This window comes from Xyrauchen texanus, chromosome 7 (genome assembly GCF_025860055.1).
Source record: "Xyrauchen texanus isolate HMW12.3.18 chromosome 7, RBS_HiC_50CHRs, whole genome shotgun sequence".
In the NCBI taxonomy this organism is placed as follows: domain Eukaryota; kingdom Metazoa; phylum Chordata; class Actinopteri; order Cypriniformes; family Catostomidae; genus Xyrauchen; species Xyrauchen texanus.
In genome coordinates, this window is record NC_068282.1 from 447609 (window position 1) to 461626 (window position 14018).

General features: G+C 41.7%; 2 protein-coding genes across 3 annotated transcripts in view; both read right to left on the reverse strand.

Moving 5' to 3' along the window:
- Positions 1-2396: 2396 nt before the first annotated feature.
- Positions 2397-11611, reverse strand: nufip1 (nuclear FMR1 interacting protein 1). 2 transcript variants are annotated; one of them, XM_052130693.1, is made up of 9 exons: positions 11183-11611; positions 10993-11094; positions 9376-9438; positions 8429-8505; positions 8244-8336; positions 7967-8151; positions 6866-7003; positions 5284-5534; positions 2397-3896 (listed from the first exon to the last, which is right to left on the reverse strand). In XM_052130693.1, exons 1-9 carry the CDS (start codon positions 11471-11473, stop codon positions 3363-3365), a joined length of 1734 nt encoding a protein of 577 aa, XP_051986653.1. In that variant the 5' UTR covers positions 11474-11611; the 3' UTR covers positions 2397-3362. The 2 variants fall into 2 exon arrangements, with proteins under 2 accessions (XP_051986653.1, XP_051986652.1); XM_052130692.1 differs by having other exon boundaries at positions 10993-11097.
- A 1428-nt stretch (positions 11612-13039) lies between these two features.
- Positions 13040-14018, reverse strand: part of LOC127646803 (dTDP-D-glucose 4,6-dehydratase-like) — an 8379-nt gene continuing 7400 nt past the window's right edge. Inside the window, 4 exon segments of the mRNA XM_052130706.1 lie at positions 13040-13399; positions 13481-13578; positions 13660-13718; positions 13834-13999. Coding sequence (XP_051986666.1) covers positions 13248-13399; positions 13481-13578; positions 13660-13718; positions 13834-13999 — 475 coding nt within the window. The 3' untranslated portion in view covers positions 13040-13247.

A 14018-nucleotide genomic window follows, 5' to 3' on the forward strand; every position in this document is an offset into this window, starting at 1 on the left:
ATGGTGCAGTGAAGGCGGCTGATCTCAGGCCGGCTGCTGATGCTTGTACTGCGGCGTCTGGATGAGACTCGTTGTTAGTAAATACGTTAATACATATAAACATTATTAATACATTTTTAACATTTAATACATTAAAGACAAGAATTAATTTGTTTATTCACTTTTAACAAAATATATATTTGTATTATTTGTAATAATATATCATAAATATGTATGTATGTTATAAGATGTTTTATTTGAATGTTTATATAAGAATATGTACAAGTAAAAAAAAAAATACATATTATTCGTTAAAATATATTCACTAAATCTATTACTATCATTATACATAATGACAACAATAATATAAAAACATACTATTAATTTGTCACAATACAAAACAGTGGACAATCATTAATTCGTTTATCACATCTAACAAGATAAATTAATTTAATAATTTTTTTTATTTCATGAATATTATATAAAAAGATAATAACTAATAACCTAATATTTATATTTACTGTTAATTTAATAATTACGGCAACAACGTGACAATATATTTATTTATTTTTCGCAATGCATTATGGGGAATCGTTTGTGTTTATCACATATAAGTAAAAAATTATATAAACTGTTAATTTATAATTAATAATATTTATATAAAAATACAAGAAAAAAATGCATACATACAGGTGAAACTCGAAAAATTAGAATATCGTGCAAAAGTTCATTAATTTCAGTAATTCAACTTAAAAGGTGAAACTAATATATTATATAGACTCATTACAAGCAAAGTAAGATATTTCAAGCCTTTATTTGATATAATTTTGATGATTATGGCTTACAGCTTATGAAAACCCCAAATTCAGAATCTCAGAAAATTAGAATATTGTGAAAAGGTTCAGTATTGTAGGCTCAAAGTGTCCCACTCTAATCAGCTAAACACCTGCAAAGGGTTCCTGAGCCTTTAAATGGTCTCTCAGTCTGGTTCAGTTGAATTCACAATCATGGGGAAGACTGCTGACCTGACAGTTGTGCAGAAAACCATCATTGACACCCTCCACAAGGAGGGAAAGCCTCAAAAGGTAATTGCAAAAGAAGTTGGATGTTCTCAAAGTGCTGTATCAAAGCACATTAATAGAAAGTTAAGTGGAAGGGAAAAGTGTGGAAGAAAAAGGTGCACAAGCAGCAGGGATGACCGTAGCCTGGAGAGGATTGTCAGGAAAAGGCCATTCAAATGTGTGGGGGAGCTTCACAAGGAGTGGACTGAGGCTTCAAATGTCGTATTCCTCTTGTCAAGCTGCTCCTGAACAACAAACAACGTAAGAAGCGTCTTACCTGGGCTAAAGAAAAAAAGAACTGGTCTGTTGCTCAGTGGTCCAAAGTCCTCTTTTCTGATGAGAGCAAATTTTGCATCTCATTTGGAAACCAAGGTCCCAGAGTCTGGAGGAAGAATGGAGAGGCACACAATCCAAGCTGCTTGAAGTCCAGTGTGAAGTTTCCATAGTCTGTGTTGGTTTGGGGAGACATGTCATCGGCTGGTGTTGGTCCACTGTGCTTTATTAAGTCCAGAGTCAACGCAGCCGTCTACCGGGACATTTTAGAGCACTTCATGCTTCCTTCAGCAGACAAGCTTTATGGAGATGCTGACTTCATTTTCCAGCAGGACTTGGCACCTGCCCACACTGCCAAAAGTACCAAAACCTGGTTCAATGACCATGGTATTACTGTGCTTGATTGGCCAGCAAACTCGCCTGACCTGAACCCCATAGAGAATCTATGAGGCATTGCCAAGAGAAAGATGAGAGACATGAGACCAAACAATGCAGAAGAGCTGAAGGCCGCTATTGAAGCATCTTGGTCTTCCATAACACCTCAGCAGTGCCACAGGCTGATAGCATCCATGCCACGCGCATTGAGGCAGTAATTAATGCAAAAGGGGCCCAAACCAAGTACTGAGTACATATGCATGATTATACTTTTCAGAGGGCCGACATTTCTGTATTTAAAATCCTTTTTTTTATTGATTTCATGTAATATTCTAATTTTCTGAGATTCTGAATTTGGGGTTTTCATAAGCTGTAAGCCATAATCATCAAAATTATATCAAATAAAGGCTTGAAATATCTTACTTTGCTTGTAATGAGTCTATATAATATATTAGTTTCACCTTTTAAGTTGAATTACTGAAATTAATGAACTTTTGCACGATATTCTAATTTTTCGAGTTTCACCTGTATGTACAAAAGGTAGTAATTTACTGATCAATATTGTTACATTTATTAATATTATTGCAATATACTGCAGTATTTGAATGAGACAAATGATCACACCATTTACTAAAATAACTAGCAGTACTCTTGAGATATCAGAAATATTCACCATATATGTAAAGATGTGATTTATTATCCTACATGAGCAACTCAAGAACAGTTCACATTCAGATGATCATTATTTATGCTAATAGTTCAAATAAATGCTTCTAGTGCTCAGAAGACTATCTTCAGTAGAGCTCATACAGTACATGTATACATTACAACACTGCTCACATTAAACAATGTAATTGTTTTAATCAGAAACAGCCAAAATGAAAACACTTTGGCAATATAAATGTAAAACTATTTGTCATGCAGATAAAACTGAAACTATATCTTTATCTGCTTTCTGTTCATACAGACACTTCAAACATTATTAGGCACTTTATTGTCACATGACTGGCAACAGGGACACAATCATTGAGCAGATTGACAGAGTTCATTGTGACAGACTGAAGATTCATCCACCCGTCAGACTCAACACACACTGTTAGGACAAGACAGAACTTGTGTGTGTTACAAAAGAAAGACTTCTCAACATTAAACCACAAATATAGAGCCAAAGGAGTCTTCAGCATCTCCACCCTTCATCATCGAGACACCTGAACAGCTGCAGGTGAAGATGGAGATTATAATGAATAGATCCATCAAGACACCTGACACGCACACACACACACAGAACGAGTCCAAGCGTCTCCTTTATTTCACACAGAGAATGTTTGGGTGTTTCAGTGTGTTAAAATGGCCCTTAATTACCCAGAAGAATGGAAGCATTATACAGATAAATCTAATTCATATCAAACTATTTTATCTGCCATTCATTCTGACAGCTCCATTTAGTATATATTTAAACAATATGATTAGTAATGTTTCTCTGAAAAAACACCCATTAACTGATTGTATTGGCTAGTTTATAATAAATGTCAATCAACATGGATTTTAATATCATCCCCATACAGTGATATCATTTGACTTTCTCAGACACTTAAGCTCCTTTTTTGACAGGTTCAATTAGTCGATACAAAACATCTGATTAATAACGACGCACAAATGAATAAACTGTCATCACTATAGAGCTCTGCGTGGTTGTTTACATTCGTCCGGTTCATCTTCTGCATCTCGGCACTCGTCTGACACGTCAGGACAGTTTTCGTTCGGTTGTCGCTCGTCTGGATCTTCACACACTAAACTGTGAGCAAACAGCTTCAGGAACACACTGGGCCGCTGGACTTTAACTGGACTCTGAGACGAGACTCCATCTCTGACGTCACATGTGTCTGTGTTACGGGTGTCATAGCGCTGTGACATCACTGGAGACATCTGACAGGCCGCTGTGTGATTGAGCTCCTCCTGTGATTGGCTGCTCCGGCTGTCTGTCTGTGTCTGTTCTTCATCTCTTGTGATGCTCTCAGCTGTCGTTCTGTTGTGCTCATCATCATCATCATCTTCACACGTCGAGTCACGTGTACCGACAGTTGTGTTTGAACTCAGGTCGATTTTGTTACAGTCTTTAGCAGCCAGACCAAAAAATCCTTTGCGTACGATGAATCGAACACACTGAAGAACAATGTTCCTCTCATGACGAATATCAGGAGCCAATAACTGCAAAACAATGACACAATAACAATCAAATGACATTAATCACAGTAACCGTCCTGTTATTGATTCAAGTAATCATGACGGACTGTGACAGACATCTACCCATATGACTCTACCCTCCCTAGCAACCGGCCCAATTTGGTTACCCCATGTGACTCTACCCTCCCTAGCAACCGGCCCAATTTGGTTACCCCATGTGACTCTACCCTCCCTAGCAACCGGGCCAATTTGGTTACCCCATGTGACTCTACCCTCCCTAGCAACCGGGCCAATTTGGTTACCCCATGTGACTCTACCCTCCCTAGCAACCGGGCCAATTTGTTTACCCCATGTGACTCTACCCTCCCTGGCAACCGGGCCAATTTGGTTACCCCATGTGACTCTACCCTCCCTGGCAACCGGGTCAATTTGGTTACCCCATGTGACTCTACCCTCCCTGGCAACCGGGTCAATTTGGTTACCCCATGTGACTCTACCCTCCCTAGCAACCGGCCCAATTTGGTTACCCCATGTGACTCCACCCTCCCTAGCAACCGGCCAATTTGGTTACCCCATGTGACTCCACCCTCCCTAGCAACCGGCCAATTTGGTTACCCCATGTGACTCCACCCTCCCTGGCAACCGGGCCAATTTGGTTACCCCATGTGACTCTACCCTCCCTGGCAACCGGGTCAATTTGGTTACCCCATGTGACTCTACCCTCCCTGGCAACCGGGTCAATTTGGTTACCCCATGTGACTCTACCCTCCCTAGCAACCGGCCCAATTTGGTTACCCCATGTGACTCCACCCTCCCTAGCAACCGGCCAATTTGGTTACCCCATGTGACTCCACCCTCCCTGGCAACCGGCCAATTTGGTTACCCCATGTGACTCCACCCTCCCTGGCAACCGGGCCAATTTGGTTACCCCATGTGACTCCACCCTCCCTGGCAACCGGGCCAATTTGGTTACCCCATGTGACTCCACCCTCCCTAGCAACCGGGCCAATTTGGTTACCCCATGTGACTCTACCCTCCCTGGCAACCGGGCCAATTTGGTTGTCAAGGAGACCTGACTGGAGTCACTCAGCACGCCCTGGATTCAAACTCACGACTCCAGGTGTGATAGTCAGCGTCAATACTCGCTCAGATACCCAGACCCCCAATCATTTTAGCTTTTAATGAGACTTCTATTTTTGACTGTCTCTGGACGGTTACATCACATTTTTGACTCTAAGCCCCATAAAATGTTTTAAAAAAAAGTTTGTTGGTCATTGACCCATTTATAATAACAATGAATGTTTTTATTGCATGGAAAAAGAGCAGCGTGAACATTCTGCCTAACATCTCTTTTGTGTTCCTCCTCATAGGGGTTTGGAATGACATGAAGGCGAGTAAATGATACACTCACCATCTCCAGCAGTGTCGGTCGGTGTTGTCGTGGTTCATTGGGGTTGCCTTGCCCTCCTCTACGACCCCTGACCCCGTGACGTCCCCTGCCTCCTCTCCCTCTCCCAGCCGGTGGATGATGGGACGTCTGTGGTCCATCTCCAGGTTCCTCTTGTTGTTTTGTGTTCTTCTGGACAGGAACTGGATGAGCCGCCGGTAAAGCTTTCTTCTCCTGCACCGCCTGACCAGCTCTGAGCACAACGGCATCTGTGACTATGAAACAAACCCGTCATCACTCACTACAGCTGTCAAACAACAGCAGGACTGTCTGCTTAAAAACAATTACTCATACCATGTTTTCTGAAGCCTGTATAGATAATGTATTATAGAGGTAATAATAATGTCTTGTTATAATCCTGTACATACTGTAATTCAGTACGGGGGGAGTTCACTAAGAATGTATTGCAGCCGGTAAAAGCGCACGCTGTCTGTGCTGGTTCAGTGCCAATTAAACATATCAGGCTACTGATTTGAATTCTGCTTTTGTGGGCTGATTCGGAGCACTATATAGTGAAGGATGCAGCAGACCAGAATTATCCGACACACTTTGGAAGGACTGCATTAATATACTACTGTGATCCAGACAGCTGAATCACCTCTTAAACACGCCGAAAGTCTTGACTACAGCATACATCTGGATACATGACAGCTATTTATTTTTCTCCCCAATCTGGAACGCCCAATTCCCAATGTGCTCCAAGTCCTCATGGTGGTGTAGGGACTCGCCTCAATCCAGGTGGTAGAGGACGAATCTCAGTTGCCTCCACATCTGAGACCGTCAATCTGCGCATCTCATCACGTGACTTGTTGAGCGCGTTACCATGGAGACGTAGCGCGTGTGGAGGCTTCACGCTATTCTCCGCGGCATCCACACACAACTCACCACACGCCCCACTGAGAGCGAGAACCACATTATAGCGACCACGAGGAGGTTACCCCAAGAGGGGGTGACTCTACCCTCCCTAGCAACCGGCCCAATTTGGTTGCTAAGGAGACCTGGCTGGAGTCACTCAGCACACCCTGGATTCAAACTTACGACTCCAGGAGTGATAGTCAGCGTCAATACTCGCTGAGATACACAGACCCTGAGCTAATGCCTAATGACCATCTGAACTGATACATTATGAAAAATATAAATTTGACAAACTGTATTTTATCATTAGATTTTAGCGTAAAATGCACAAATTTCATGTATTCCATCAATAAATATATATTAAATGGAATGCATATAAATGTATAAAATATATAAATGCATATAGTAAAAGCATTTTTTTTTTACATGTTTATTGTTTACATAAAGCAATGGACTAAATGGATACTGTCTCTTTAAGAAGTGTCAGTTCAGCCAGTGACTCACAGAAGTGTTTCAGTTGAGCGCATATTAATGAGTGTGGACTCGAGTGCTTCAATGCATCTGTACTGTGTGTGATTAAAATTAAAAGTTATTTTTATGTTGTTTATGATCAACAACTGACTGTAAATGGTTGTCGTGGACATGTGTTCATGTTGAGTCCTGAGAAGTATGCACATGCAAGTGCACTAACCTTCAGGATCTGCTTCACTGTCACTGGTCATGTCGTCTCCATAACTGGACATCAGTGACCCCAGGGCAGAGGTCACATTTTTAGGGGCAACAGAGACTCCAGCCTGCTTCTGTTGAACTGAATCCTCTTTATCAGACTCTGATAAAACAGAAGTTAATTAAATTAATACAAACACTCGTAAACCTCTAAATATCCATCAAATATTTACATGACAGCATCATAGCAACAGAGCGCAACAATTCCCGCCCACTTTTTCAGCCGTCTTGTTTCCGGAAGTATTTAGAGTTGTGCACCGTGAACTAACCAACCAGTTCTGAGGTGAATCACAACATTATAAACTTTGATTTGAAGCATAAAAGTGTTTAAAAATCAGACAGAAAGACAAAGATACAAGACTGTTTACCGTCTCTAATGAGGGAATGAACTACAATCCCATGAAGCATTGCAAATGATGTCATTGAATTATAAATGATGATAACTATGGATGTAAAGTTGTCGATTATAAGTATAGAACAATGTATAAATTCTATTGCACAATATTCAGATAACAAATATCAGTAGTTTGAGAGTGCAGGGAGAGAGAGACTCAATTGGGTCATTCATGGTGCATATTGGGAGTGGGCGGAGCTCTTGTGATGCAATTCTCTGATTGGTGGATCTCTCTTCAATAGCGTGAAGCCTCCACACGCGCTACGTCTCCACGGTAACGTGCTCAACAAGTCACGTGATTGACGGTCTCGGAGGCAACTGAGATTCGTCCTCCGCCACATGGGTTGAGGAGAGTCACTACGCCACCACGAGGACTTGGAGTGCATTGGGAATTGGGCGTTACAGATTGGGTAAAAAAAAAAAAAAAGCTGAATTAACACAGACGGATGTCTTCAAAGGAAGGATACACTATCGATAAACAACCTCGTAGCTCACTGTAGGTCTGTCTTTAAAGGTTTAGAAGTTATCTCTATTAATCAATTAGTCTACAGGATTAATGAATGGGATTTTTACTTTCAGTTGGACTTTATTGATCAGTGCAGAGTTTCTTGAAGGCACCTTCAGTAACTTCACAGAATGGTGGTATAAATGCAGCGGGTGAGTTTTTCTGACCTGGGTCACTGTTGGCGAGAGCTCCGAGCGGGTCTGCGTCCACATGAGGTCGTTTAAGAGGCATGTGCTGCTCCGTCTCAGAGCTCTTGAACTGAAATCTTTCATTCACTCCTTCACTGGGCCTGTTGAATCCTCGTCCCCGATTCTGACCTCTACGACCCCTGCACGACCCCCTCTTCATCCGACTGGGAAAGAGGGAAAGGAAATACTTTCACGTTCACACACACACACACACACACACACAATCATGGAAACGGTGTAGAGTTCAGTGACGCACCCAAACTGTGCCGTCTCCAGCACGTCTCCTCGCTGCTCCTTCACCTCCATCAGCTTCACTTTCTTCTCCATGTTGCTCAGCGTCGGATAGTTTCTGCACATATAAAGGGTGTTGAAGACGCATCAACATCTGATTGAAACAGCGACAGCTGGATGTGGATGACATCAAGAGAACGTGTCTCATACTTGCGTCTCTCTTCTCTCCACCTGGTGATCTCCTCTGGGGTGTCCAGTTTGATTCTCTTGGCACCAGGACTGTGATTCTGAAGGAGAAGCAGAGACTCATTACAAGTCGAATTCTCTCTCTCGTGACAAGATGGCGAGTAAAGTTTTCTTTTTGAGTGAACAGTTACTTTGAACTGACGTGTAAAGGGGGGGGGTCGCACACCGAACGCGCAGCGCAGCGCCATGTCTTTAAAATTCGAACACATTATTCTCTATGAGTGTACACACACCAGCGGCGCCATTCGGCGTCTGTCCGCGGGACCTTGTTCAAAACCCTGCCGCGCCACAGAGCGCCATTTACATAGTTGTATATTGAATTTACATTTATTTGTCTCAAATCATCGTTAATGTACATACTGACTTCACCCTGTGCTGCAATATACATTTAGTTTAACATTCCTATTTTAACAGCTTAAATAAAGTCATATTGGAAAAAATATATAACAAACATAGCCCTTTTAAATCTTTCATTTTCCCCTGTTGTGCCATTTTTCAATACTCTACCATCCTAACCATACTCTCATACTTTTCACTCGGGTTAAACGCTAGCTAAATAAATACTATTGTATTATGTAACATAGTTGCCAAGACAACGGATAACATTACAACAAAATAACAGACTTAACAACGTGACACACTTTTACTTGATTAACGTTCAAACATCAGCAATTAACATAAAAAATAAATAATACATCAAGTTAAAACTCACCCATCCTGCAGCTCTTCTAGACTTCTACCAGGAATTGATTCAAAATTGAGCTCGCGCGAATAGAATGTGCGCGTCCGGTGTGCGATACCTGCGAGTTGTTCTAGACGTGGCGCGGCGCTGCGCTTCTCGTTCGGTGTGCGACCCCCTTAACATGTGCTTGTGTTTACTGTAAAACAGCAGATGATGGCATGTGACTTACATTCCTCCAGTGGATCTTCACCAGCTTCTCGTGAGCTGTAAAATTACAGTCATCGACGGAACACTGCGGAGAGAAAATAATTTACATTTATGCATTTGGCAGACGCTTTTATCCAAAGGGACTTACAGAGCACTTATTACAGGGACAATCCCCCCGGAGCAACCTGGAGTTAAGTGTCTTACTCAAGGACACAATGGTGGTGACTGTGGGGATCAAACCAGTGACCTTCTGAGTACCAATGTATTATACAGTGCACTTATTACAGGGACAATCCCCCCGGAGCAACCTGGAGTTAAGTGTCTTACTCAAGGACACAATGGTGGTGACTGTGGGGATCAAACCAGTGACCTTCTGAGTACCAATGTATTATACAGAGCACTTATTACAGGGACAATCCCCCCGGAGCAACCTGGAGTTAAGTGTCTTACTCAAGGACACAATGGTGGTGACTGTGGGGATCAAACCAGCAACCTTCTGAGTACCAATGTATTATACAGAGCACTTATTACAGGGACAATCCCCCCGGAGCAACCTGGAGTTAAGTGTCTTACTCAAGGACACAATGGTGGTGACTGTGGGGCTCGAACCAGCAACCTTCTGAGTACCAATATATTATACAGAGCACTTATTACAGGGACAATCCCCCCGGAGCAACCTGGAGTTAAGTGCCTTACTCAAGGACACAATGGTGGTGACTGTGGGGATCAAACCAGCAACCTTCTGAGTACCAATGTATTATACAGAGCACTTGTTACAGGGACAATCCCCCCGGAGCAACCTGGAGTTAAGTGTCTTACTCAAGGACACAATGGTGGTGACTGTGGGGATCAAACCAGCAACCTTCTGATTACCAGTTATGTGCTTTAGTCCACTATGCCACCACCACTATGAAATCACAATCATACAGGTTTCGAAAAGGATACTAGAATAGCACGAGTAGTTAGATGTAATCTGGATTGTGTAATCAGATTACAATTTAGGTTACATTTTTGATTACATTATCAATCAGCTTATGGCAATGATTAGTGTCTATGAAAGGAGCATCAAGTGTTTGTATCATTGTAAAGAAAACCTTTCAACATTTTTAATGACATCGATTATGATACATTTGGAGACTCTCAGTCAAAGAAACATAATTGGACCAAATAATTGAGCCAAAAATGTACTTTTTTCTAATTTTTCTTATTTAACCTTATATATCTCTGGGTGTAAATAAGATGGCTCCGAAAAACTGCTTTTGTTTTGTTCTCAATCATGTCGACTGTATCTGAGAATAATTGTGTGTTGATACGACAAAGCGATCAAAAGTTCCAACATTACAAATATAATTGATCATAGTGTCCAAAAACATCTCCAAACAAATAAAAGATAATAATTGTACATAAGAACTAATTACACATGCAAACACAACAATGACTAAAGGTTTGCATAGCATGCAGACATGATTTTAGTCATGAGATTTCACAGAATGAGTTTCATTCTGTGTCATTTGAGTCATCATTGAGTCTGTGTCGTGTATTTGGCGCCATCTCCTGGTGGTCATTGTGCTTCATGTGGATTATCTAATGATCTATACATCTGATTATCTTGTGTGTTTAAAGATTCATGATGGATTACCTTGACATGCTGTGAAATATGTTCATCATATTTGTATTGATTTTTGAAGACTCTGTCACACGTGTCACAGAAATGACTGAAGTCCACCTCTTTCTGCTGCTTCTGCTGAAAGACAATAACACATATTACAATAACATCCGTTTCTAAACACATAACGGTGCAGCAGACTAGTGATTTATTAGGTTTGAACCTTCTTGCCCCACTGCTGCTGTTGTCCAGGAGTCTGCCAGCCCTGTCTGTACTGATGATGATGATGATGATGATGCTGCTGCTGCTGTCCGTGATAATGAACCGGAGACGGGCTTGAGTTCCAGAGTCCGGCCGGTGCGGGTTGAGTCCAGCTCCAGTCTCTGTTCGCCTCGAACTTCATCTGGTTCTGCTGCAGTGGACTCCAGTGGACTGATGATGATGATGATGATGGTGGTGGTTCTGCGGGACTGCTGAAGTTCGGCGGCGGATAGCGCTCGTGCTCGCCCATCATCACAAACACAATCTGTTCAGCTGCAAGTGTTTAAATCACTTCTAATCGCACTTTATACATTCACATAAACACACTTATCTACACATGTGCTGCTAACACAACATGCTGTCCTGCACACGTGTGTGTATGTTCCTCTCCTCACACGTCACTTCCGTCTCAGTCTGTTATCATAATGTTCAGAGATCCTTTAAACTGTGGAAACCTCGCGTAACGGTCAACTAGCGTGTTACGACAGGAAGTCACCGTTTGCGTATACCATTCAAATTCATGAGAGCCGTAAACTGACACCTACCTGTCGCAAAATGACTGCGTCTTCTCTAGTAAAAAAAGCTATTTTATCGTTGAAAACTCCACACATAGTTCACTCCAAAATGATTGTTTAGTGTAAAACATGTAGAATATTAGCGGACAGGTGGTCAGTTATTTAAGTGATGTAAAGTTTCTTCACAAAAGCAGTTTGTTCGACATAGTGAAGCATCTCCTCCAGAGACATCCATTCAAAGAGAACGGCCTCTTGTCTCCTCGCCAGACGGGCTTTGTTATGGTGTCTTGACACTAGATGGCACTGTACATGTGACACACATGTTATGTATGGAGGCAATGTATGCAAATGTACGAAACCAAAGGAAAAAAAAGAAAAAATGACTGAATATACAAAAAGTGCAAAATGTGTAAAAAAAAAAATTTTTTTAATGTTTTATGTCTATATTTAGTCGAGACCAGAAGGTCGGGGGTTCAAGCCCCAGCACCACCAAGATGCCACTGTTGGGCCCTTGAGCAAGGCACTTAACTCCAGGTTATTCCGGGGGGGATTGTCCCTGTAATAAGTGCACATAACTGGTAATCAGGAGGTTGCTGGTTTGATCCCACAGCCACCACCACTGTGTCCTTGAGTAAGACACTTAACTCCAGGTTTCTCCGGGGGGATTGTCCCTGTAATAAGTGCCCTGTATAATACATTGGTAATCAGAAGGTTGCTGGTTTGATCCCCACAGCCACCACCATTGTGTCCTTGAGTAAGACACTTAACTCCAGGTTTCTCCGGGGGGATTGTCCCTGTAATAAGTGCTCTGTATAATACATTGGTACTCAGAAGGTTGCTGGTTTGATCCCCACAGTCACCACCATTGTGTCCTTGAGTAAGACACTTAACTCCAGGTTGCTCCGGGGGGATTGTCCCTGTAATAAGTGCACTGTATAATACATTGGTACTCAGAAGGTTGCTGGTTTGATCCCTACAGTCACCACCATTGTGTCCTTGAGTAAGACACTTAACTCCAGGTTTCTCCGGGGGGATTGTCCCTGTAATAAGTGCTCTGTAAGTCACTTTGGATAAAAGCGTCTGCCAAATGCATAAATGTAAATAAATGAGATCAGAACAAAGATGTAAAGTGTGATCTTAATTATTTTGTGTTGATGTTTCAAGTGTTCTAAAACTAGTACTATAATCATATCTGTGGAAGTAAAATCACAATAAAATTATATCTGTAAAATCAGGATATCTGTGTTCAATGAAATGTATGAGTTTCATCAGCAAAATATGACAAATTCTTCACAGCTCTGTTTGTACAATGTTTATTAAAGGATTCATTGTTTACATACATGATGCTTATAAAAGTTTCCATAACAAACAGGTTTAAAAAATAAGTTTCAATTGGACATCAATCACTGTATGAAATTAACTTGGATTAACCCAACACATTTATTTAAGAGCCAATCAGACAAACTTGCATATAAATTTATATAATAAGACATTAAACAGTCACATTAAATATTACAATAACATCTCTTTTTTCATAAAATGTTGTGAGTCTGTCGGACTATATGTGATGCGTGTCTTTGGCAGATCATCGGTGTCAGCAGCAGCGGTCAAATGTTCCGGTGTGATTAATGGCCAGTACTGTGGATTCTCCTCATACCACTTTACTGAAGAAACAACAACAAGACAATCACACGACACATCATCACACAGCTCATCTGCACAGATATATTACAGGAAACTCCTACTTGTCCGTCGGATTCCCTCCTTCCACGTCACGTTTGGCCTCCAGCCGAGTCTGTGCAGTTTATCTGAGGTCATGGGGTATCTCAGCTCACTCACGGGTCTACAAACACAAAACATTTCCTGAACGGACACACATAATCAAGTATAAATCAGAGTTATCATCACACGTGTTCATACACACCGGTCTTCAACAAACTCTATCCAATCATCAGCTTCATCAGGAGAAACATTCTTCACTCTCTGTGAATAAGAAATGACACGGATATTACACACGGAGCACATGAGCCAATCACATGTCCTGCAATGATTGGATCATATTAGCACATCAGCACAGACTGATCTCGGTCAGTCGTACCATATTCACTAGTTCTCTGGCTAACTCAATGATGGGGATCTCGAAGCTGGTGCCGATGTTGTAAATCTCTCCCAGAATGCCCTGCTCCATCACAGTCAGGAAGGCGTCTGTGACATCATCAACATACAGGAAGTGGCGTGACTGCCGACCGCTGCCCTGAATAGTGCTGGAAGATAATTGACATT